We start from the raw sequence: 27,488 nt of genomic DNA on the forward strand, positions 1-27,488 counted from the left end.
TTTTCAAGTATCATTGCTTATAAAAACAAGATCATCATGGCTAGTCATGTGAAGAATTCTAAAACCAGTGACACCTTCGGTCACTCTAACAACTGGTTTAACATTGGTAAAAGGTATTTTATTCATGACGATGAGGGAAATTTCATATTTTTCATGAATTCCTTGCATGGATTAAAAATAATCTATCTTGAATGTTTTTTAAATTTGCTATAAGTCAATTTTTCTGTAGTCACGTGAATTGTTTTCTGTGTCACCAAAAGTAACTATTTAATATAGTTTTCTCGAGTACCCGACGGGCGAAGATGATAGATTTTGTGATAGAAATAAAAACTACCGATTTTCAAATAGCAAAAGTGCTTACGAAAATCGCAAGCGTTGGATCACCATCCAACGCCTGGAGATAAACCCTCGAATGACTATAGGCAAATACTAATTCTGAAAGGGGGCGCACCGGAACCTCCGGCGACAGGCGGCGGCGATGGAGAGGATTCCGGCGGCCTCCGCCATGGACTGGAGCATCGACCTCGACAGGAGCCTCCGCTCCCGCCACCTAGGTAAACCCTCTCGGCCACCAAATCCTTGTATTCTCCCCTAACGCCGGCCTCACCTCCATTCCCCCTCCAGGCACGCGCCTTCAGGCCCTCGACGCCGCCGCCCCACGCATCCGCGAGCTCGCTTCTTGCCCTGCCGTCCCGGCGGGTGTAGCCTCTGCGTCCGGCATCATGCCCGCCGAATCCCGCATCTTCGCCGAGACCATGCTCCTCCGCCTCGCCACCGAGTTCAGGGCCGCCGCCGACGACTCCATCCGGTGCCGCATCGTCCGCTCCCTCCTCCCGAACAAGGGCGGCGGTTGGGCGGCGGCGGAGCCCGAGCAGATACTCCGTAGGGTCACGGCGGCGCACGGCGCGGCAGGGGCGACCCCGCGGGCCAGGGCGCTCGCGCTTAGGATGTTCGGCTGCCTCGCCGACCTTGCCAAGGACAGCGTCCACGTTCGCTCCCTCGTCCTCTCCGGCCTCCGCTCCTCCAATGCTGCCGAGGTCAGTGCCAGTAGCAATCACCATAACTGGTTTATGCTTTGTAGGTTCAATCAGGATAGTGATCTTGCAATACACATTATTGTGAGTAATGTGTTCAGGTATCTTGCAATACATACATGCTACATTTTGATTGTTACTCCTTTGGCAGGTCAAAGCTGCATTGTTTGCGGCTGGTTGCTTTTGTAAGCTGTCAGAGGACTTCTCATGCATCACCCTTCAAGTGCTGGCTGGTTTAGTTACCTCACCAACATCAGAAGCTCAAGTTATTATAGCAGCAATCAAGACTTTCTCGAAGCTTGATTGTACGTTGGCTGTTATCCGTAGAGTTCGTGAGGTTGGAAAGGAGATGGTTCTAGGCAACCTGGAAGATGTATTCAAAGCTGAAATGCTCTTCGCACTGTCCAGGCTGGCGTCCAAGTCTATTGTTTTCTTTGGTGACCAGGTAATGTATCCCATAACTTGCCAAGTTATGAATTTATTTTGCTAAATTAAGTCGAAGTCATCTCTGCGAGTATGTTTCCTGAATCCTAATATGTCATTAAGTTCATTTCACCATAAGCAAATGTTAGTATTTTAGTTGTTTAGTAAAATAAATTTACATTTCTCCTTCGTAATACATTTGCTATCTTCAACAGATTTTGGTAATTGGCAACATAAATTTAATTCCTATTAATTTGTTTTAGTTTTCCTATAATTTACATCTTTGTTAATATACTGAAAGATTGTTTTGTGCTGCTGCAATCTTCTCCTAAATTGCAAGGCATGCTTCTATTAATCCTCTGTCTGAGGAGCTGGAAGCTAGTGATGAGATTAAATACTAAGTTATCATCACCCTCCAACTTTCAATAGATTTGAATTAACTCTATTTCCTGGTCAATTTGCAATTGCAGGTGGAATTTCTGTTATTATTTCTGGGACATGAATCTTCTCTTCCTATGAAGAGTATGGCTTTAAAATGTTTATGTTTTATGTTTCGCAGAAATACTTTCTATCTTCCTGTTGCCAGTACTGTTTTTGGCACATTGCTTCATCTCATTGATGATGAGGGTTTTCCACTTGAGTGCAAGAGCTATGCACTCAGGATCCTGCAAAAGGTGAATACAAATGGATCCTGCACATTCTGATTAACTCTTACATTTATTTTTTATCTGACTGGAAAAAGTACTTTGCAGATGCTTTGTGTTAAAGGTCCAACCATTCGGCATATCAATGCTTCTGAGTTAACCAAGCTTGCTCTGGCTGCTGAAAGGTTTTTGCATTGCTCTTCCTGGGAGATGCTGGATACTGCTCTCAGAATTCTGGTGGATATCTTCTTTTGCTTCCACAAGCAAACAAAGCCACATCAGACTATAAGTACTTTGGGGAGTTCATCATTCTCTAACACTGGGCACCAAGGAATTTCGAACAACATGCTGGCAACTCATGAAGAAAATAGCGAGGATGAATCATCTCTGAATAAGATTCTAACAGTAATAATGGATCATATTATACCTCTGGCCAATCAGCTCAGCAATAGAAGCAAGGAAGTAGAAACCAGACAAACCAACATGTCCTCCTGTGAACAGGAGAAATGCAGGACACTATTCAGCCTCATGCTAAAGCTTGTTTCAGGCTACCCTTCTGCTGCTTCTGTTGCTCTTGATAAAGTAAGGTGCCTGATAAAAGAACTGGCTCGAATAAATGCCAGTCATTACTCCGACGTGGCAGCTAGCTGTGTTGAATCTTTTGTTGCTCAGGAGCAGTTTAGAGCTTCAGATGATACTACTGAACCAGCAACTGCAAGTATTAAAGCTTCTCACATGGAAACTGACACTGATAAAAGTTTAGCTTCCACTGACTTTTGCAGTAAGAAATCATCTGTAGTGCATGATCTAATTCTTTGCACGCTTCAGTTTGCAAATGCCTGTCATGATATGTGTTGTAGAACATCTGGCTCTTCCTGCAATCCTCACCATAGTATCAAGGGTCTAACTGAATGTATACAGCAGAACGCTTCTCAGTATTGTAGCACATATGAATTCTTCCGCCTTATAATGTCTGCCCGTATCTCATGGAATACTTGTAAAGTCAGGAATGATATTGGTAACAAAGAATCAGGTGGAAAAGAGTACCCGGAGATATTCTCCACTCCTGGTTGGATAGCTCATGAATTGTGTGCGCTCCGGATGGCCAAAATGCTTACAAGAAAACAGAGCTATTGGGAAGCCTATAGGTCTGCTATGTACTGCTGTCGGGAAGGTCTCTGGTTCACTGCATCATTTGTCTTCAGAAAAGTTTCAGGTGCTTTTGAGTCGGGCTCCTTTAGTTTTTGGTTCAAGTCACTGCTTCTTTTTGGTGCTGGGGAACTTGAGATGAAGCTATTGGTTTTTCCTTCAGCAATCAATAAGTTGGTTGGTGAGCTAAATACAGAGGGAGTTCTTCATGAGGATCTCTACTGTATTGACACAGATGCTGACAGTACTCTTGCTAGATCTCAAGAGTTGCACGGCTGTCAAGAAAAGATAACTGGTATTTGTGAGAGAACATGCTTAGCAAATGATGTCCTCGCATCGAATTCCTCTTCAGACTGTGAATTCTTCTTCCAGAGGTGGTTCATTAGTCTGAGAGCGTCTTTTCTTGAGATCCTAACTGATGTTCTTGGCATCCTTAGTGCACATTCTTCTGCTCCCAAAGACATATCACATCTTGAATCAAGAGGAGACTCTTGTAGTGTAGCCACAGAGGACAACCAAGTCCTACTAGCTTTGACTAACTGTTCTTTAAGGCTGAGTGACCTAGCAAAGAGCTATGATCTCCTAGATGCATCCCATGGGGACATGGATCACCAAAGCTTTAGTACTGTGGCCAGGCTTGCTTTCATGTGCTCGCTTTTGTCGTTTTGTACTGTGTTTTCTCTGGATTTCTCAAACCTACCTAGCAGTTCAGAGCCTTGCAGGCTTCCAGAGAGATTTTCGCATGCTTCAGTCCTACAAGATTTACATGAAAGGGTAGATAGGAAAGACAGCCAGGTTCTGTCCCAACTAAGACAGTTCATTTCTGTTTCTTCTCATGAACTGGACTCAGTACAGTTCAGCACACGGATGAACTGTTCAGGTTATCTGGAAAAGGATACTTATTCTCTCTTCAAGTTTGCGGTGGCATCTTTGCTTCGTGCGCGTGCAGATGCCAAAGGAGTAGCAACAACTAGAGAGGACACTTTATCTCAGTTTCATAGAGGGATGCAATTTCTGTCTAGCATTTTGCACAGGTTGATGGAATTGCCTTTTGTTCTTCCCAAATACTTCTTCAGCGTAAGGTACTTATAAATGTTGCATCCTTGACTTACTTTGAGTGAGATGATTTGATGGAGATTTCAAACATCAGATGACATCTTACATTTTTCAGGCCTTGCTTTGGCGCCGAGCTCTTCATATTTGATTCCAACCCTGCAAACAGAGATGGAGTATCAATATCGCCCGGTTCCCAGCTGTCCCTGACTCTCTGCCTGCAGTGGAAGTGCGTGCTAGAGAGGACTCGCATCCGCATCGCGAAACTCTACTGCATCCTCGCCACAAGCCCATCATTGCACTTACACACCGCAGGAACGAGGAGCAAGCAGTTTGAGATGCGCAGGACTGCCGAGATGGTCGTGCTGAACTCCAGGCTGCTGCGGCACATAAAGCGCGATCCGAGGAAGACCTGCGAGAATAAGAGTTCCCGTCCCGAGACGGACCTGGTGACTGCGTTCGCGTGTTTCACACCGGATGGCGGCGGGCAGGGATTCTCGGACTGCCTGCTGGACGTCTCCTTGTTTCCTGTTGGTTCGTATCAGGTAGCGTGGCAGGCGTGCTGCGTGGACGAGAACGGCGGGTACTTTAGCTTGCTGCCGTTAAATGACGGTGTTGTTGTTTCTGTTCGGTAGCGCTGACGGCCCCGTCAGGCTGGCTTGAAGCTCATGTTTTCGGGTTTAGAATCTGTATATGTAGTCTGTGATGTAGAATATATGCATTGTTGCTGGGTCATGCTGTAATGCAGAGTACGGTCATGCAAAACTTGGATAAGATATGAATTCAGGCCAGGCTTAGTATAATTTGGAGCAAACCATGTACTGTAGTAGTACCGAAGAAGCTAACATACATGGATGTGTTCCTTGTAGCTACTACTGTAAACCTCCTGTTAACAGAAATTTTCAGTTTCAGTACCATCTGAAATTCGTTCAATTCAAAATTCGAATGGTTTGAGCATGCTTCAGCATGACTTCAGGCTTACCATATCCAGCTGTGCGAACCACATATATAAGGAGTTTTTTCAACAAGTTTTGTCTTTGCAAAAAAATTAATCTCATAGATCCTATCTAAGACCTGATCCTACCCAAGTCTTCCCAGGAACTGTATGCTATGCTCCCATTCTAATTCAAATTTCGAAACCAGAAACACACCAGAGGTTTGCCGCTTGCTCGCTCCACCTCAACGGCGGACAGGAGCGGGACTCACCGGCGGCCATGGCGCTGCTCTGCTTCCTCCTCGACCTCCGCAACATCCCGCCTCCCCTCCTCCGCCTCCTCAAGCAGGTACCTTACTCCAACCCAATCTCTCCATCGGATTCGGGCTCCGCATCCGAACCCTAACGGCCGCCCCGCGCGCGCAGTGCCTGCTCCACCTCGCCAACCACTACGCCGCCACCCCCTCGCCGACCGCCTCCGCCGCCGCCGCCCCGCTCCCCGACCGCCTGGCACTCTGCTACGTCCACCACGACGCCGCCCGCTCCTCGCCCGAGGTCCGTATATTCCCCTCTCTCCTTCTATCCCTCTACATGCTGCATTTCGCTGTTGCTTGTAGGATTGGTATGCTCAAATCGAACCTCTCGCTGCAAACTCGTTAGGTTGTGTTACGAATTCATGATACGCGAGCTCTGCTGCTCTAGCGCTGCTCGTTTTTGGGCGCTTGATTCATGTCTGTTCTGAGTCCCCAGAGTAGACGTCAGTTCACCAACTGATGATTGCTAGTGTGTGTAAAAATGACGGATTAACCACCCACATGGATGAAAGATAGCTATGCATTTGATGTCAGATTGCTACGCTCATGATTCACTCCTGAGAGACAAATTTCGTAACGCCCTGCACTGAAATAATGCGCATGTATGTAATCCTTCCACTTGTACTGACACATCAACTCCCATCAGCTCAAGATTGCGTATAGGCCTGGGGAGAAGTTCAACATTCGAGATTTCCACCATGCTGTGGGAAATTTGCCTCTGGATGGCTTCCTTCATGAACAACATGCTGGAGGTATGGCTTGGATGATCTGCTTGTTCACTATATTATGGTTTTGCGCATAACAATGGTATATGATCAAAATGACCCGAGGAGCCAATTTGCCTGTTCTAAATACAGGGAACTCTTTTTTGACAGGAAGTAGTTATCTGACTGCATTTCTTGTCTGCAGACGTGCCATTGCAAAATCTGTTTAGCAACAGAGCCATCTATTCTTGGGCCACTGATGACATATCCAAGAAAGTGATTGCAATATGTTTTTCTGCACAAAACACAGTTGCGCTCCGAAGATCACTTATGGTAAGGGTGCCGACATCTTGATTTCTTTCTGAAGGGATTGATTATTGTTTCATGCTCAAGCTATCTCATGATAATGGAATTCCTCTGAGTAATGTGTATATTGTTATCAGGACGCATCAGAACAGTGTATTACAGTGGAGTTTGTGATGTTGGAAACAGAGGCTGATGCATACATGTATGATGATGTTTCTGGAAACTCCAATAATTTCATACACAAAATCGGTGACCTTGAGAATTGTGTGGTGCGGAGATACAGTCCTGGTACGGAGGCCTTATGGATATAGTAATTATTCACATCATCTCTCGTTATTTTTCCGTCTATCCAGATGATACAATTATCTTTCTTGGCTATTTACAATAAGATCATGAAGCTTAAGCTGTGATGTTTTTTCCTTTTTCACTGTTCTGAGAAATCAACATTGCACACTACTTCCATCTAATAAGACCCCTAACACCATAAATGTTCGGAATGCAGAGGCCCAAGTTTTGAATGGGCTAGTCAAGAGGTGGTTAGAAGAGCTAAATGATGACAAGGAAGAAACACTGCAAGCTGTATTTGTGTTCAGAGTTCCCATTGTAAAATCTGTCAATCAAGTATCTTGCAACATATATCCAGCAGCAGATCAGATCATTGATGGTTTTCCATATTGCCAGGTGATAGGAATTATTTACGCCACCTATGAGTCTATGACTGAGTATTCAGTTCAAGATGTGCAACAGCATACGACAGAATGAGTGTGGTGCTTTGTTTTGACTGCTTCATCATGTGCATGAAAATTTGACGTTTGTATCTGTCGTTTTTAGCTTTTCATTTTATATGAGATTAATCATGTTGTTTATGCTTCATTTCATCAATTATTTATCCTCTTCGAGGGATATGCTAATGGAGAATACACTAAACAGATATGCAAGTGCCATGGTCGCCCCATAGATCATGTTACCACAAATAAGGCAAAATGGGTGTGCCCAACAACTAGCCGCCACCTTTCAGCTTCTGATGTTACTGATACTGCCGTGAAGATTGGAGAACAGACTGTACTTTTTCTTCCCACTTCAGAAGGTGGTTCAGACATGAGACGAGCCTCTACATCCATTTCTTTTGATGTGATTGAGCGCACTGAGTTAGCCTCGCTAAATGAAGGTACCCACTACTCTTGAATCTTGAGACACTATAGTCTATCGGTACTTTATTGAGTTTAATGATAATGTGTGTTAGCAGGAGTCATAATGGGGAAATCTCATGTTGTGATTCCCAGCTCAAATGATGAAGTTGCTCTAACTGATGAGAGCTTAGATCAGAACACCCAGAGTAGGTGTTTCCATAATGTCCGTGTTGTGCAGTTTCCCAGATTATCTTTAAATTATACGGCAAAATACATTAGACATGCAGTTTCCCATATTATGATCCCTGTTTCTGAGTATTGTCTATGTTGTGCAGTTTTCTATGGTCTATGTGAAACTCTTTTCAAGCTTGATCAGGGACTTGTGTGCTCCTCCACGTGCAACACTGAAACAATGAAAATCGGAACTCTTGCGTGCTATTATCTTCTCCAACCATCTGAGAAGGGACCAATGCTTCTGAGGGTACAGTCAACATCTCATTTTTATCGCAATATAGCTTAAGGGCATGTGATTTGTTATTGCTGGGCTTTGACGGTAGGAACATATTGTGCTGTAGAGGCTCGCTGGATCTGAAGAGATATTGCCTCTCCCAGATGTGAGTCGACCTTGCAACTATACTGTTGCCAATGATATCAAGAATTCTATTGAAACCTCCTTATCAAAGGCATGGTTACTGGACCCGCTCCATTTCTCTTTAGTTTCGTGATGTGGTTGCCATCGGTTTCCAAACCATCTCATGACATTGCCTGCTGACAGCATAAAAATATTTCAGGTTGTTCTGAAAGATTACAACCCTCTACAACATGAAAGAGGTTTCCACTCGAAGCTGAATTCTTTGGTGAAGGGTAGTCTTCAATTTGGGTACGCCTTCTCAGTTGGTACTTCTAATCTAATAATAATTTTATAATGCTCCACTTGGTATATGATTTCGAGTTCTTCACTTTGGGATTGCCACCTGACTAGCTAGCTACGAAGAGCTCATGTTCAGCATGATTTTGCAGGTCGATTGCCTACGCTGTGAATGATGCTAGCTATCTGGACTCGTTCAGTGAACCACAAATACCAACACTGCAGCGTCCGAGGGAAAACATGTTCATGAGCCAAAAGGAGAAGGCTCGAGATGCTGACCGCATTCATGCGTTCAGCGAGCCACAGGCATCATCGTTTCGAGCTCCGAAAGACAAGCTCCCGGGCCAACCCAAGGAGAAGCAGCTCCCGAGCCAGCCCAAGGAGAAGGCATCCCCCAGCATCTCCGAGGAGTGGGAGAAGCTCATCATCATCGATGACGATGACTTCTGCACCCCTGCCACTTCTTCCAGGGCCGTCGCCAGGCCTCCGATCCCCATCCTGCCGTCTCCGGTGAAGCCACTGGATGAGAAAACCTCAAGGATTCTGGAGCGACTGGAAGCCCCAAAGTCCAAGAAGCAGAGGGCTAGCAAGCCGCCCAGCACCAGCAATACGCCGGCATCCAGTCGTGGTGGCAGTAGCACACAGATCAAGAAGCCGCTGCTGCCATTTGAACCCAGCGCTAGCCAACCACTGAAACCTGCCTTCAACAGGCTAAGGCGAAAGCCTGCTGCTTAGCTCCAGTGGATGGTGCCGGTGTATATTTAGAGACAGGAGATAGCATATACTACATAAATTGACGGTCAAGTATATTATTTAGATGGTTGCCCAAGACAATTATATTGATAAGCAGCTTTTACATAGTACAGACATTGAACTGTGGCGCTCACTAAACTCAGGCATATTGTGAGATCAGATGGGGTACAAATGGCTAGTGATAACAAAGAAAACTGATAAGATATTGCAAATTGTTAGGCCTTCGAAACCATACTTATCTCCCCAAGTGCTTGCCCAGAAGGATTTCATCATGCTTACAGTTACCTCTTGGGACACTTCATGCTTCAAGGAACGTGCTGAAGATGAGAACAACAGCAGTGGTTCGATCTCGACTTTGGATGGTGGATGGTTTCAGCGAGGTGTTTGTACCTCCAATGGTAGAAACACTGGGAGTCAGGGATTTATAGAAGGATGTCATCGTGCTTAAAGTTAACGACTGATGATTTCTAGAAGCAGCACGTTCTGCTGTTCTGTTCTCACTGGGAGTCTGGGATGGGAAGAACATTCCACCAACAGCAGTGGACAACTGGACATAGAGGAGCTGAATCCAAGGATTCCAACAGTAGTGAACAGATGGAATCGCGCAAGTCCAGAAATCATGTTGTTTCTTTGGCTCTTTAAGAAAGAAAGCAATGTTCTTCTCTTGCAGGATATTTTCTGGTTATTCAATGAAATCCCAAGTCGAAGTTTTCTCCCAAAACATGGAAATCCCAATTTGAGACTAGGTTTCCATCTTTTAAAATAATTTTAAAGAAAATTCTGCAGTGATTGTGCCACCCCTCAAGACAAACAAATGAACGATTGAGAGTAGCAAATCAGGATGAAAATTTTGATAAAACGATAGAGATGTTAATAAGAAATGGGATCGGCAGACAAAAAACACACGAACAATGCATTTTTGGCGAAGGAAAATACGAAGGTCCTGATGTCGCTCTCTTCTTATGTGCGCCTAATAAAGTTAGGTGATACCGTTACACATGAATCACACGGGGTATACTCTGTTGATGGGCTTGCACACAAGCAAAGGCTAATAATGTGAACAACAGATTTGAAGCGCTTTAGAATTTGCATGAGTTACTTAAGATGAGAGCAACCGATACTCGTAATACTCATCCAACGTCTAGCCATTACTGCAACATTGTGTCGATCTGCAGCTGGTACCATATGTGCATGAGCTGTCATAGCACTCTAGCCTCAGAAGGACATAGTTCGAGTAGGCAAGTTGGTAATGTCTAACTTAAAAAAGATGGGAGATACAGCTCTTCAACATCTCCTCCACAGAAGAATGCACGAGCCAGTGTTCTAGTAACTGTTGGAGAATTTGTCACAGCCCTGTGCCTCCATGTTGGGTCATTGACGTATGGTTGTAGCCGGTGAGTCACCATGTTCTAAATGTGTATGGTCCCAATGCCTCACAGTCCTAGCTAACACGAAAATTGAAGATCAATCCAAACAAACCCTCAAAATATTGCTAGTAATAGTAATACGGTTGTGTTCCCTTTGGAACAAAAGACAGTCAAAACCAACTACATACTTTGTGGAAAATTCTGAATCCGAAAAGTATCACCTTCTCAGTATTTATAACTCCACACATTTATTGGTTGTAATGACCGAATCCCGCAAGGCCACACCATGTAATTGACACATTGATCTCTTGCTACATCATGTGCACTACAGGAAAAGAATGATCATCCATTTGACAAGAATAAATTCACGATCTTTCTATAGGTATCAGGCACATGCCAGGATTTTCATAAGCATAAATGAAATTTTCCAAAATGTAATTATAAATAAATGACCGGAGCCATTACGAAGAATCCAATCAGGTCATATTCTGCTTCAGCTTATTTATCTGTTCGATGGAAAACAACACATACAAGACTTTGCTTCTTTTATGGGTTATAGATATAATTGATCAAATTTCTACATGTAGGAGTAGCTTGCTAGTATATAATCGATCCTGTGAGCATCATTGGTAGAGAAAGCCTTGAAGATCGATGGAAAAGAGACACCTCGGTTGAGTACTATAAGTGAAACTTTTTTATGCTCCAACTCAGAGGCCTATATTTTTGTGAAGACAACCACAAAGCTACGATGTTACGACTTACATCTGGCACGAATAACCACGTTCGTAGAAACTGTTGGTGCTGCCATTGATATGAAGGAAGGTAATATTAAATATCAATTTCCTCTCAAGAAAGGTATGGAACACTTCCCTAGAAAGAGAATGAAGTTACCTTATGATTCTATTATTAGAACAAATTATGATGTTGATGCTTCGTCTCTTGATAATACTTGATTCACACTTTCTACGCCTAGCTGAAAGGCGTTAAAGAAAAGCGCTTATGGGAGACAACCCATTATTTTACTTCTACACTTTTGTTTTATATTTGAGTCTTGGAAGTTGTTACTAATGTAGCAACCTCTCCTTATCTTTATTTTATTGCATTGTTGTGCCAAGTAAAGTCTTTGATAGTAAAGTCAATATTAGATTTGGATTACTGCGCAGAAACAGATTTCTTACTGTCACGAAATTGAGCAGCCCCTTCTGTAGGAAATTTATATAAATCTGCCAATTTAAGTGCGTGATCCTCAGATATGTACGCAACTTTAATTCAATTTGGGCATTTTCATCTGAGCAAGTTAAGTGCCCCTGAAAAATTCGTCTTTACGGACTGTTCTGTTTTGACAGATTCTGCCTTTTATTTCACATTGTCTGTTTTGCTATGTTTGATGGATTTCTTTGTTCCATTAACTTTCAGTAACTTTGTGCAATGTCCAGAAGTGTTAAGAATGATTATGTCACCTCTGAATATATGAATTTTCAATTATGCACTAACCCTCTAATGAGTTTGTTTTGAGTTTGGTGTGGAGGAAGTTTTCAAGGGTCAAGAGAGGAGGATGATACAATATGATCAAGAAGAGTGAAAAGTCTAAGCTTGGGGATGCCCCCGTGATTCATCCCTGCATATTTTAAGAAGACTCAAACATCTAAGCTTGGGGATGCCCAAGGCATCCCTTCTTCATCGACAACTTATCAGGTCACCTCTAGTGAAACTATATTTTTATTTCGTCACATCTTATGTGCTTTACTTGGAGCGTCTTTTTGTTTTTGTTTTTGTTTGAATAAAATCGGATCCTAGTATTCCTTGTTTGGGAGAGAGACACGCTCCGTTGTTTCGTATGAACACATATGTTCTTAGCTTTATTCTTAATGTTCATGGCGAAGGTTGAAACTGCATCGTTCATTGTTATATGGTTGGAAACAGAAAATGCTGCATGTGGTAAATGGTATAATGTCTTGAATAATTTGATACTTGGCAATTGTTGTGCTCTTATAGATCATGTTTAAGCTCTTGCATCATGTACTTTGCACCCATTAATGAAGAACTACATAGAGCTTGTTAAAATTTGGTTTGCATGATTGGTCTCTAGAGTCTAGATATTTTCTGGTTAAGGTGTTTGAACAACAAGGAGACGATGTAAAGTCTTATAATGCTTGCAATATGTTCATATGTAAGCTTTGCTGCACCGCTTTATACTTGAGTTTTCTTCAAACAACCTTGCTAGCCTAGCCTTGTATTGAGAGGAATTCTTCTCGTGCATCCAAATCCTTGAGCCAAAAACTATGCCATTTGTGTCCACCATACCTACCTACTACATGGTATTTCTCTGCCATCCCAAAGTAAATTACTTGAGTGCTACCTTTAAAAAATTCCATCCTTTGTCTTTGCAATATATAGCTCATGGGAAAATAGCCTTAAAAACTATTGTGGTGAAGAATATGTACTTATGTATCTTATTTCTTAATAAGTTGCTTGTTGAGCGGTAACCATATTTCTGGGGACGCCATCAACTATTACCTTTGTTGAATATCATGTGAGTTGCTATGCATGTTCGTCTTGTCTGAAGTAAGGGCGATTTTCATGATCAAATGGTTTGAGTATGCATATTGTTAGAGAAGAACATTGGGCCGCTAACTAAAGCCATGAATCATGGTGGAAGTTTCAGTTTGGACAATCAATCCTCAATCTCTTATGATAATTTTATCTGTTGTTGAATTCTTATGCATTAAAGAGGAGTCCATTATCTGTTGTCTATGTTGTCCCGGTATGGATCTCTAAGTTGAGAATAATCAAAAAGCGAGAAATCCAATGCGAACTTTCTCCTTAGACCTTTGTACAGGCGGCATAGAGGTACCCCTTTGTGACACTTGGTTGAAACATATGTTATGCAATGATAATCCATGTTAATCCAACCTAATTAGGACAAGGTGCGAGCACTATTGGTAATCTATGCATGAGGCTTGCAACTTATAGGATATCTTATACATAACACATATGATTTATTACTACCGTTGACAAAATTGTTTCTATATTTTCAAAATGAAAAGCTCTAGCACAAAAATAGTAATCCATGCTTCCCTATGCGAAGGGCCAATCTTCTACTTTATTGTTGAGTCAGTTTACCTACTTCTTTCTATCTTAGAAGAAAACACTTGTGTCAACTGTGTGCATTGATTCTTACATGTTTACCTATTGCACTTGTTATATTACTTTGTGTTGACAATTATCCATGAGATAAATATGTTGAAGTTGAAAGCAACCGCTGAAACTTATGTCTTCCTGTGTGTTGCTTCAAAGCTTTCTACTAAGAATTTATTGCTTTATTAGTTAACTCTTATGCAAGTCTTATTGATGCTTGTCTTGAAAGTACTATTCATGAAAAGTCTTTGCTATATGATTCATTTGTTTACTCATTGTCTTTACCATTGCTTCGAATCGCTGCATTCATCTCATATGCTTTACAATAGTATTGATCAAGATTATGATAGCATGTCACTTCAGAAATTATCCTTGTTATCGTTTACCTACTCGAGGGCGAGTTGGAACTAAGCTTGGGGATGCTTGATACGTCTCAAACGTATCTATAATTTCTTATGTTCCATGCTACTTTTATGATGATACTCACATGTTTTATACACACTTTATGTCATTATTACGCATTTTCCGGCACTAACCTATTAATGAGATGCCGAAGAGCCGATTGTCGTTTTCTCGCTGTTTTTGGTTTCGAAATCCTACAAAGGAAATATTTTCGGAATTGGACGAAATCAACGCCCGTGGTCTTATTTTTCCACGAAGATTCCAGAAGACCGAAAGGGAAACGAAGTGGGGCGACGGGGCGCCGACACCACAGGGCCGCGCGGCCAGGGTGGGCCCCGCGCCACCCTATGGTGTGGGGCCCCCGTCAGCCCTCCAACTCCGCCCTTCCGCCTACTTAAAACCTTCGTCGCGAAAACCCCAGTACCGAGAGCCACGATACGGAAAACCTTCCAGAGACGCCGCCGCCAATCCCATCTCGGGGGATTCAGGAGATCGCCTCCGGCACCCTGCCGGAGAGGGGAATCATCTCCCGGAGGTCTCTTCATCACCATGATCGCCTCCGGATCGATGTGTGAGTAGTTCACCCCTGGACTATGGGTCCATAGCAGTAGCTAGATGGTTGTCTTCTCCTCATTGTGCTATCATGTTAGATCTTGTGAGCTGCCTATCATGATCAAGATCATCTATTTGTAATGCTACATGTTGTGTTTGTTGGGATCCGATGAATATGGAATACTATGTCAAGTTGATTATCAATCTATCATATATGTTGTTTATGTTCTTGCATGCTCTCCGTTGCTAGTAGAGGCTCCGGCCAAGTTGATACTTGTAACTCCAAGAGAGAGTATTTATGCTCGATAGTGGGTTCATGCCTCCATTGAATCCGGGACAAGTGATGTAAAGTTCTAAGGTTGTGGATGTGCTCGTTGCCACTAGGGATAAAACATCGATGCTTTGTCTAAGGATTTTTGTGTTGATTACATTACGCACCATACTTAATGCAATTGTCTCGTTGTTTGCAACTTAATACCGGAAGGGGTTCGGATGATAACCCGAAGGTGGACTTTTTAGGCATAGATGCATGCCGGATAGCGGTCTATGTACTTTGTCGTAATGCCCCGATTAAATCTCATAGTACTCATCGTGATATATGTATGTGCATTGTTATGCCTTCTTTATTTGTCAATTGCCCAACCGTAATTTGTTCACCCAACATGCCATTTATCTTATGGGAGAGACACCACTAGTGAACTGTGGACCCCGGTCCATTCTTTACATCTGAAATACAATCTACCGCAATACTTGTTCTTTACTCGTTCTTCGCAAACAAACATCATCATCCACACTATACATCTAATCCTTTGTTTACAAGCAAGCCGGTGAGATTGACAACCTCACCGTTACGTTGGGGCAAAGTACTTTGATTGTGTTGTGCAGGTTCCACGTTGGCGCCGGAATCCCTGGTGTTGCGCCGCACTACACTCCGCCACCAACAACCTTCACGTGTTCCTTGACTCCTACTGGTTCGATAACCTTGGTTTCTTACTGAGGGAAAACTTGTCACTGTACACATCACACCTTCCTCTTGGGGTTCCTAACGGACGTGTGTCTTACACGCCATCACTGAGTTAGTTCTTCCCCTTTCTTCACCTCCATTGTTGCTCTTGGAAGAACTTGCTTCCCCTCTTGATTCCTCCCATGATTCTTGCCCATTCTTGAGGATTTGAGAGAGGAGATCTAGATCTACAATCCCCACCAATCAATTTCCCCTCTAAGTGAGGGGAACCCTTTGGATCTAGATCTTGGAGTCTTTTGTTGACTTTCCCCATTGTTCTTCCTCTCCAATCTCATCCTAGCATTTGTTGCTTGGGTGGGATTTGAGTGTGAAGGATTTGAACACCTCTAGTGTTCTTGCTTTGCATCATTGCATAGTGTTAAGCTCTCCACCACGATTAGTTCGAGTGAGAGACCGTGAGCTTGTTACTCTTGGAGGGAGACCTCCTAGTTGGCTTGGCGGTTGGTGCTCCGGTGATCTCTTCAAGGAAGATTGTGAAGAGGCCCGGGCTTCTCCTTCGTGGAGCTTGTGAAGTGGTTGTGGAGCTTGCCATCTCCGGAGCGGAGGAAAAGCTAACCATAAGGAAAGGGCCATTATCCTTCGTGGGTGTGGTTCGGAGAATAGGGTGAGCCTTCATGGCGCGGGGAATTGTAATCTCCCAGGTTTAGAGGCAATAAAATGAGAGAACACCAAAGTGTGCATTGCATTCATGCATAGAAAATCCGGGGAATTTTCGCGCTTTCAAATAAAACTTACCACAGTTCCTGAAGTTTCACTTGACTTGCTGGAAATGAAGTAGATCATCAAGTCAAGCGCTATAAACTTCACTGTGATCTTTGCTAAACCTTGTTTTGGGTAGAGTTGATTTGATCTATGGGTTAGATCAAATGGAATTAGTTTTACAACAAACAACACCTTAAGTAAGGATCAACTACAAGATCTTATAAAGGATCTCAACATGACATTCCTTACAACAACACATGAATAATTATTCAATCCTAAATTAAAGAACACAATTAATTAAGACACTATTCTTTACTTATCTTTTCCATGTCTTCTACTAAATAAATGTTCCTACCATGAGTCACATGGTATATCTTTTCAACTACAATACTTGAACCAAGTCAAGAACACTCATATTCATTCAACATTAACTTTTGAATATTCCAACCTTGTTTCCCAACTCATTCCCTTAAATCTTAGAGAAAGGAGAGCACCATGCATATGCTTATATTATGCATTCAATAGAACCTAGCTTACTATTTAAAACCTTATCCAAGTGAGGTACTTGTTGATACTAACCAATGATACAAGAAATATAAGTCAAGTAATAAACCCTACTTGTCCTAGCTTACACTTGATGATAAGTAAGAACCTATTCTTTAGTCATTATTGAGAGGCAAGTGTTGTGATCATTACAACTTGGTAATGATCATAAACCCTGGAGGATAACCCTAGCCACTAAAATAGAATCAATGCTTATGCTCATACCTAATCCTAGTGGTGTATTACATTGGTGATCACTACTTAAACCTAAACCATATTTGAATTCCAATTCAAGCATCACTTTGGATTACAAATAGAACCCTGCCATGCCTCATGCCTATTGGATACTTCAAATAGTGAAGCATCATCAAAACCCTAAACCCTTTCATATAGGATTCACCCCACATGGAATATTGTCCTAACTTGTGTATCATGGATCACAAGTATAAACCAAGCCATATATGCTTAGGGACTAAATGCCATTTGGTGAGAAGAGTAAAACCAATATCCAATTCTAATTGGTATCTCTAGTACTTGTTTAGTTAACCAAATAGGAAAATGTATCATAATTTGAACCCTCACCTTAGAAAGTGAATTGACTATGAGGAGTGTAGAATTTATCCTAAATAAGTTAAGCTAGAAGTGGCTAAGAAAGATTATTAAACAAATAGAGTTTATCCAACCATATGCTCCAACTTTAGAAACAATCCTTCACATAAAATGATGAATCCAATCCATCCTCAATACCATTTAGTTTAAACTCTAGCTATAATTAAAATAGATATGAACCATCAATATTGTTAAGTAATAACAAAACTTAATGGCATGTTTACCATGCACTGGTTATAAACTTCAAATCATTCAAAATAGGTTTGATTTCCAAACTTAAAGAGTTGAAATAAATACCTAAACCATTTTTATTTAATTCAAGTCTCACAAGATCTCAATTAAATCCTAACCAAACTATTTGTTTAAAATAATAAAACCATGCAATAAACATGATTATAAAATTATCTTGATACTCAAATATTTTAGAACCTGCAAAAAGAAACTGAATTCAAATTTGGATTCAAATAACAAAACACAAATCAGAAAATGAAAACAGAAAATGAAAAGGAAAATAGAAAAAGAGAAAGGCTCACCTGGTTTACCTGTTGGGCCAACCAGATCAGCAGCAGCCCACAACGTGGCCCGGCAGAGGACCAAGAACAGCCCAGCCCGAAACAGATACCCTTTCGAGAGCTTTAATAATCGTGCGAAGAGAAAAGGTCTCTTCTTCTTCTTCCCCGGCGACGACAGCGCAGAGGTGAAGCCTCGGCCACGTCCTCGATGTCGATAAGAACAGGCCGGACCTCGTCAGACGTCCCAGAGCTCGACCGCATTACTTTGGAATCCGTTGCCAGTAGGATCATCACGATTCCCGCCCGGAAACCCTAACCTGGAACACCGCCGCATCCTGGACGCTCACCGCCAAGCATCGCCGTCGAACCGTGCACGAGTGCTTGGAGCTATAAATAGGTCGGAGAGATCGCCACGGCTCGAGAAACCCTAGACTCCCATCCTTATCCTCCCTCGTTTCTTAATTCCTCCTCTAGCTGCAAGTCTCTGTCGCCGGCGACCTCCATGGCGCCGTCGATTGGGAGCATCCCGGAGTTCATGGAGTAGCCCAACCGAAGCGTCTGATCGAGTTGAGTGATCTAGAGGAGCAGAGCATCAAGGAAGGCCCGGTACAACGTCAATTTCAAGATCTTCTTCCGCAGTGCATCGCCGGGAATGGCGAAGTGGAGCTCGCCTGAGCCCTCAATCATCACCGGCGACCATCTCAGAAGACTCAGGGTATGATTACGCGTCTGTAGCACCTTTTATCTTCTCGAATCATCCACCGTAGCGCCAGGTAGCCGTTTGGCCGGAGTCGCGCCGCCGCGGACATGAATACCGGCGAAGCTCCGGTGATCTATTCGAGGGGGCAACACGACCATCGTGTTCAGTAGCTCGAGTGGAGTCGAATGATCCCACTAGTTTTCCCGGGGGGCCGTAAAACGGCGGCGCCGTCGTGCGCTGACCACCGGCGGTCATTGACCGGCGAGGCCGACGTGGCCTGTAGGACCCTGATGTCTACGTTCCCCCTCCTTTCCTGTAGACAGTGTTGGGCCTCCAAGAGTAGAGGTTTGTAGAACAGCAGCAAGTTTCCCTTAAGTGGATACCCAAGGTTTATCGAACTCAGGGAGGAAGAGGTCAAAGATATCCCTCTCATGCAACCCCGCAACCACAAAGCAAGAAGTCTCTTGTGTCCCCAACACACCAAATAGGTGCACTAGTTCGGCGAAGAGATAGTGAAATACAGTGTGGTATAAATAAGTATGAGCAGTAGCAACGGTGGCAGAAAAGTGCTTGGCGTGTAGTTGATGGTGGTGGTATTGCAGCAGTAGTAACGCAGTAAAACAGTAACAAGCAGTAGTAACTCAGCAGTATTTAGGAACAAGGCCTAGGGATTACACTTTCACTAGTGGACACTCTCAACATTGATCACATAACAGAACAGATAAATGCATACTCTACACTTTTGTTGGATGATGAACACATTGCGTAGGATTACACGAACCCTCAATGCCGGAGTTAACAAGCTCCACAATAATGCTCATGTTTAAGTAACCTTTAGTGTAAGATAGATCAACGCTACTAAACCAAGTACTAGCATAGCATGCACACTCGTCACCTTCATGCATATGTAGGAGGAATAGATCACATCAATATTATCATAGCAATAGTTAACTCCATAATCTACAAGAGATCATGATCATAGCATAAACCAAGTACTAACACGGTGCACGCACTAGTCACCTTTACACACATGCAGGAGGAATAGAACTACTTTAATAACATCACTAGAGTAGCACATAGATGAATTGTGATACAAAACTCATATGAATCTCAATCATGTAAAGCAGCTCATGAGATCATTGTATTGAAGTACATGGAAGAGAGATGAACCACATAGCTACCGGTACAGCCCCGAGCCTCGATGGAGAACTACTCCCTCCTCATGGGAGCAGCAGCGGTGATGAAGATGGCGGTGGAGATGGCAGCGGTGTCGATGGAGAAGCCTTCCGGGGCACTTCCCCGCTCCGGCAGGGTGCCGGAACGAGATCCTCGTCCCCGGATCTTGGCTTCGCGATGGCGGCGGCTCCGGCAGGTTTCTCGTGGGTTTCGTCAATTGGTGTCGGGTTTTCCGATCCAGGGGCTTTATATAGGCGAAGAGGCGGCGCAGGAGGGCCGACGGGGGGCCACACCATAGGGCGGCGCGGCCCCCTCTCGGCCGCGCCGGCCTAGGGTTTGGTGGCCCCGTGGCCCCCTCCGGTCCTTCCCGGGTGTTCCGGATGCTTCCGATGAAAATAGGAACTTTGGCGTTGATTTCGTCCGATTCCGAGAATATTTCGTTACTAGGATTTCTGAAACCAAAAACAGCAGTAAAACGAGAACCGGCACTTCGGCATCTTGTTAATAGGTTAGTTCCGTGAAAATGCACGAATATGACATAAAGTGTGCATAAAACATGTAGATAACATCAATAATGTGGCATGGAACACAAGAAATTATCGATACGTTGGAGACGTATCAGCATCCCTAAGCTTAGTTCTCGCTCGTCCCGAGCGGGTAAAACGATAACAAAGATAATTTCCGGAGTGACATGCCATCATAAACTTGATCATACTATTTGTAGAGCATATGTAGTGAATGCAGCGATCAAAACAATGTATATGACATGGGTAAACAACTGAATCATATAGCAAAGACTTTTCATGAATAGCACTTCAAGACAAGCATCAATAAGTCTTGCATAAGCGTTAACTCATAAAGCAATAATTCAAAGTAAAGGTATTGAAGCAACACAAAAGAAGATTAAGTTTCAGCGGTTGCTTTCAACTTGTAACATGTATATCTCATGGATAGTTGTCAATGCAGAGCAATATAACAAATGCAATAAGCAAGTATGTAAGAATCAATGCACAGTTCACACAAATGTTTGCTTCTTGAGGTGGAGAGAAATAGGTGAACTGACTCAACAATGAAAGTAAAAGAATGGTCCTTCAAAGAGGAAAGCATCGATTGCTATATTTGTGCTAGAGCTTTGATTTTGAAAACATAAAGAGAGCATAAAAGTAAAGTTTTGAGAGGTGTATGTTGTTGTCAACGAATGGTAGCGGGTACTCTAACCCCTTGCCGGACAAACCTTCAAAGAGCGGCTCCCATTTTATTTTATTTTTGGATGGCACTCCTTCCAACCTTTCTTTCACAAACCATGGCTAACCGAATCCTCGGGTGCCTGCCAACAATCTCATACCATGAAGGAGTGCCTTTTTATTTTAGTTTTATTATGATGACACTCCTCCCAACCTTTGCTTACACAAGCCATGGCTAACCGAATCCTTCGGGTGCCGTCCAACAATCACATACCATGGAGGAGTGTCTATTTTTAGTTTGTTAATTTGGGACTGGGAATCCCATTGCCAGCTCTTTTTGCAAAATTATTGGATAAGCGGATGAAGCCACTAGTCCATTGGTGAAAGTTGCCCAACAAGATTGAAAGATAAACACCACATACTTCCTCATGAGCTATAAAACATTGACACAAATAAGAGGTAATAAATTTTGAATTGTTTAAAGGTAGCACTCAAGCAATTTACTTTGGAATGGCGGAGAAATACCATGTAGTAGGTAGGTATGGTGGACACAAATGGCATAGTGGTTGGCTCAAGTATTTTGGATGCATGAGAAGTATTCCCTCTCGATACAAGGTTTAGGCTAGCAAGGCTTGTTAGAAACAAACACAAGGATGAACCGGTGCAGCAAAACTCACATAAAATACATATTGAAAACATTATAAAACTCTACACCGTCTTCCTTGTTGTTCAAACTCAATACTAGAAATTATCTAGACCTTAGAGAGACCAATTATGCAAACCAAATTTTAGCATGCTCTATGTATTCTTCCCTAATAGGTGCAAAGTATATGATGCAAGAGCTTAAACATGAGCACAACAATTGCCAAGTATCACATTACCCAAGACATTTATAGCAATTACTACATGTATCATTTTCCAATTCCAACCATATAACAATTTAACGAAGAGGAAACTTCGCCATGAATATTATGAGCTAAGAACACATGTGTTCATTTGAACCAGCGGAGCGTGTCTCTCTCCAACACAAGCATGATGTAATCCGATTTATTCAAACACAAACAAAAACAAAAGCAAACAAACGGACGCTCCAAGAAAAAGCACATAAGATGTGATGGAATAAAAATATAGTTTCGGGGGAGGAACCTGATAATGTTGTCGATGAAGAAGGGGATGCCTTGGGCATCCCCAAGCTTAGACGCTTGAGTCTTCTTGATATATGCAGGGATGAACCACCGGGGCATCCCCAAGCTTAGAGCTTTCACTCTCCTTGATCATAGTATATCATCCTCCTCTCTTGACCCTTGAAAACTTCCTCCACACCAAACTCGAAACAACTCATTAGAGGGTTAGTGCACAATATAAATTGACATATTCAGAGGTGACACAATCATTCTTAACACTTCTGGACATTGCATAATGCTACTGGACATTAACGGATCAAAGAAATTCATCCAACATAGCGAAAGAGGCAATGCGAAATAAAAGGCAGAATCTGTCAAAACAGAACAGTTCGTATTGACGAATTTTAAAATGGCACCAGACTTGCTCAAATGAAAATGCTCAAATTGAATGAAAGTTGCGTACATATCTGAGGATCATGCACGTAAATTGGCATAATTTTCTGAGCTTCCTGCAGGGCAGTGGGCTCAGATTCGTGACAGCAAAGAAATCTGGAACTGTGCAGTAATCCAAATCTAGTACTTACTTTTCTATCAAAGACTTTACTTGGCACAACAAAACATAAAACTAAGATAAGGAGAGGTTGCTACAGTAGTAAACAACTTCCAAGACACAAATATAAAACAAAGTACTGTAGCAAAATAACACATGGGTTATCTCCCAAGAAGTTGCTTTCTTTATAGCCATTAAGATGGGCTCAGCGAGTTTTAATGATGCACTCGCAAGAAATAGTATTTGAAGCAAAAGAGAGCATCAAGAGGCAAATTCAAAACACATTTAAGTCTAACATGCTTCCTATGCATAGGAATCTTGTAAATAAACAAGTTCATGAGGAGCAAAGTAACAAGCATAGGAAGATAAAACAAGTGTAGCTTCAAAAATTTCAGCACATAGAGAGGCATTTTAGTAACATGAAAATTTCTACAACCATATTTTCCTCTCTCATAATAACTTTCAGTAGCATCATGAGCAAACTCAACAATATAACTATCAAATGAAACATTCTTATCATGAGTCTCATGCATAAAATTATTACTACTCCCAACATAAGCATAATCAATTTTATTAGTTGTAGTGGGAGCAAATTCAACAAAGTAGCTATCATTATTATTCTCATCATCAAATATGGGAGGCATATTGTAATCATAATCAAATTCACTTTCCATAGTAGGTGGCACCAAAAGACCACTATCATTATAATCATCATAAATAGGAGGCAAAGTATCATCAAAGAAAATTTTCTCCTCAATGCTTGGGGGACTAAAAATATCATGAAAACCAGCTTCCCCAAGCTTAGAACTTTCTATATTATTGTCAACAATGGTGTTCAAAGCGTTCATACTAATATTACTACCAGCATGCAAAGAAGATTTCATAGGTTTTTTAATTTTCGCATCAAACAATCCATGTTTTAAATCAGGAAATAGAATAAGAAGCTCACTCTTGTACATTATGCCAAACTAGTGTAAACAAGAAACAAAAAGTTGCAATTGCAGGATCTAAAGGAAATAGCTTTGAGCACACACACGACGGCGCCGGAAAAATACTTTACCTGAGACCGAAGTATGAGTGCCTTTTACCTTTCCTCCCCGAGCAACGGCGCCGGAAAAGTGCTTGATGTCTACGTTCCCCTCCTTTCTCGTAGACAGTGTTGGGCCTCCAAGAGTAGAGGTTTGTAGAACAGCGAGCAAGTTTCCCTTAAGTGGATACCCAAGGTTTATCGAACTCGGGGAGGAAGAGGTCAAAGATATCCCTCTCATGCAACCCCGCAACCACAAAGCAAGAAGTCTCTTGTGTCCCCAACACACCAAATAGGTGCACTAGTTCGGCGAAGAGATAGTGAAATACGGGTGGTATAAATAAGTATGAGCAGTAGCAACGGTGGCGAGAAAAGTGCTTGGCGTGTAGTTGATGGTGGTGGTATTGCAGCAATAGTAACGCAGATAAAACAAGTAACAAGCGATAGTAACTCAGCGAGTATTTAGGAACAAGGCCTAGGGATTACACTTTCACTAGTGGACACTCTCAACATTGATCACATAACAGAATAGATAAATGCATACTCTACACTTTTGTTGGATGATGAACACATTGCGTAGGATTACACGAACCCTCAATGCCGGAGTTAACAAGCTCCACAATAATGCTCATGTTTAAGTAACCTTTAGTGTAAGATAGATCAACGCTACTAAACCAAGTACTAGCATAGCATGCACACTGTCACCTTCATGCATATGTAGGAGGAATAGATCACATCAATATTATCATAGCAATAGTTAACTCCATAATCTACAAGAGATCATGATCATAGCATAAACCAAGTACTAACACGGTGCACGCACTAGTCACCTTTACACACATGCAGGAGGAATAGAACTACTTTAATAACATCACTAGAGTAGCACATAGATGAATTGTGATACAAAACTCATATGAATCTCAATCATGTAAAGCAGCTCATGAGATCATTGTATTGAAGTACATGGAAGAGAGATGAACCACATAGCTACCGGTACAGCCCCGAGCCTCGATGGAGAACTACTCCTCCTCATGGGAGCGAGCAGCGGTGATGAAGATGGCGGTGGAGATGGCAGCGGTGTCGATGGAGAAGCCTTCCGGGGGCACTTCCCCGCTCCGGCAGGGTGCCGGAACAGAGATCCTGTCCCCCGGATCTTGGCTTCGCGATGGCGGCGGCTGCGGCGGGTTTACGTGGGTTTCGTCAATTGGTGTCGGGTTTTCTGATCCGGGGGCTTTATATAGGCGAAGAGGCGGCGCAGGAGGGCTGACGGGGGGCCACACCATAGGGCGGCGCGGCCCCCCTCCGGCCGCGCCGGCCTAGGGTTTGGTGGCCCTGTGGCCCCCTCCGGTCCTTCCCGGGTGTTCCGGATGCTTCCGATGAAAATAGGAACTTTGGCGTTGATTTCGTCCGATTCCGAGAATATTTCGTTACTAGGATTTCGAAACCAAAAACAGCAGAAAACGGAACCGGCACTTCGGCATCTTGTTAATAGGTTAGTTCCAGAAAATGCACGAATATGACATAAAGTGTGCATAAAACATGTAGATAACATCAATAATGTGGCATGGAACACAAGAAATTATCGATACGTTGGAGACGTATCAGACCCCGTGTGGTCTTTGACTTGTCCACGCCAACGTGGCAGTCTACATATGTTTTGGTCCCACCAGTCAGTCGCTGCGGGTGTACATGAACCGGTATGTTTAGTATTTAGTGTAATTTCAAATTCCAGAAAATTGCAGAAACTTCGTAAAATCATAGAAAAATAATTTCAACTCAGAAAAATATGAATAATATATCAAAATGCTCACAAAAATAAACTCAATTCAAATAAAATATAAAACAAAAATGTGTGTCAAAATAAAAATTTACTTATTTTTTAACCTTATTAATTATGCCATTTCATTTATTTAAAATACAATTTAAACTCAATAATTAGTGAAGTTTCAAAATTAAATTTTTAACTATTCAGTAACTAAGTAAAATGTTAAGATTAATTTTATTTATCATATTTGCATTAACTTAATTAATAGTGGTAATTCATAAACCCTAATTTGCAATTTACCATTTTCTACTTTCTTTAAATAATAATAACTCAAGAACATATTAGAAGCCAATATTATTTTGGTAGCCTAACAATTATGTACTTAAGCAATTTTAATTAACAAGTCATTATTTTAAAACCTAACAATAATTAGTAAACCCTGAGTTCTAATAAAACCCTAATTCTGGAAGTTAAACCCTAACTCAAATTTGTCTAAATTCTTAAACCCTTTTAAAATAATTAAATGATAAGGCTATTATTAATTTGGTGCAAGGTACTTAACCACAGTAATTCTAGTACCAAGTATTACTTGAAGCATTGGATCATAATTTAGAAACCCTAGTTTTATTATAAGTTAGAATCTGGATCCCATTATTGTATGTGATCATTTGAAATTGCTTTAACCCTAAACCCTAGTTACTTATCACATGTGATCATGTGAATGTCACTTTACATAGGGAACCATATTATGTGACCAACAAATACAAGACATGATCCACTAGCATAAAACCAAGTCACATGAGATTATCATTTCATGTTCCTATTCTTAATTAAAACCTATATGATTCCCTAGTGTCACCTACGTATAAACCCTAACTTGTTAATTGAATTAGTACCATTGACCACTATCCTATATACCACACCATTAGGATCAACCTCAACCATCATAATTTAGTAGAACCATAATGATGAACCCTAGTACCAACCTTGTGTAGCAATTCACAACACATGCTCCTATTCAACTAAACCCTACTTGGGAAATGATAAACCACTTAGCTTAGAAACCATTAGAGATTACTTAGTAAAGCAATTGTGAAACCATAGTAAACCCTAATAGATAATTTATAGAACCATCTTGACCATCATCCTTTGATATGATGCTTAGAAGAAACCATAGCAATAAACCTACCAATACTTGCTATATAGAAACCCATTCCAAGTTAAGAACCAAGTAGTTCCTATTAGTGAAATTAAATGAACCCAATAGTAAACCCTAGAGTTACATAGTTCCTATGTATAGTAGTTCATATTCTTATTTAACCTGTTCTTCAAAAGTTATTCTTTAGAAGTACCAATGTCAATCAAACCTTAGAAGCCCTAATCCTTCTTTGAAATACTCAATATTTCTCAAACATCATGTTCTTCAAAAGTTATTTTTTTTGAAGTATAGTATAAGTAATCATCAACCATGTTCTGTAGAACTTAAAATTGACAACTGTTCTTTATATATTGTTCCACCACTATTCTTCATGTGTATAATTGTTATTATGTCTTATATCACTTGGTTATGATGCTAATATAACCAAACCCTAATAAGAACCTTGTTTGAGAACCATTCTAAAAGTGCAACAAACCCTAAATAAATCTTTCCAACTCATCCATCCTAAATCATCGAGATTAGGTTACGCTCGGGACGATTGCATCTCATACTATGCATTATAGCATTTTTGCCGAGTTCTTTAAACATTGTCCTTACCGGACGATGATGGTATTTCAGCATTTGGAGTTCTCACGTATCGAA

At 41.8% G+C, this 27,488-nt stretch overlaps 2 protein-coding genes across 2 annotated transcripts; both read left to right on the forward strand.

Annotated features, from left to right (window-relative positions):
* Positions 1-478: 478 nt before the first annotated feature.
* LOC124652978 lies at positions 479-5,194 on the forward strand. The gene is made up of 6 exons (XM_047192030.1): positions 479-554; positions 625-1,037; positions 1,186-1,479; positions 1,928-2,131; positions 2,210-4,332; positions 4,422-5,194. Exons 1-6 carry the CDS (start codon positions 479-481, stop codon positions 4,936-4,938), a joined length of 3,627 nt encoding a protein of 1,208 aa, XP_047047986.1. The 3' UTR covers positions 4,939-5,194.
* Positions 5,195-5,486: 292 nt separating this feature from the next.
* On the forward strand, positions 5,487-9,477 carry LOC124656153. The gene is made up of 12 exons (XM_047194949.1): positions 5,487-5,586; positions 5,664-5,792; positions 6,198-6,303; positions 6,461-6,588; positions 6,699-6,849; positions 7,064-7,242; positions 7,492-7,729; positions 7,808-7,897; positions 8,027-8,172; positions 8,267-8,374; positions 8,483-8,571; positions 8,712-9,477. The coding sequence occupies exons 1-12, from the start codon at positions 5,518-5,520 to the stop codon at positions 9,292-9,294; spliced, it is 2,016 nt and encodes a 671-aa protein (XP_047050905.1). The 5' UTR covers positions 5,487-5,517; the 3' UTR covers positions 9,295-9,477.
* The last annotated feature ends 18,011 nt before the right edge of the window (positions 9,478-27,488 follow it).

This window comes from Lolium rigidum, chromosome 5, assembly GCF_022539505.1.
Source record: "Lolium rigidum isolate FL_2022 chromosome 5, APGP_CSIRO_Lrig_0.1, whole genome shotgun sequence".
In the NCBI taxonomy this organism is placed as follows: domain Eukaryota; kingdom Viridiplantae; phylum Streptophyta; class Magnoliopsida; order Poales; family Poaceae; genus Lolium; species Lolium rigidum.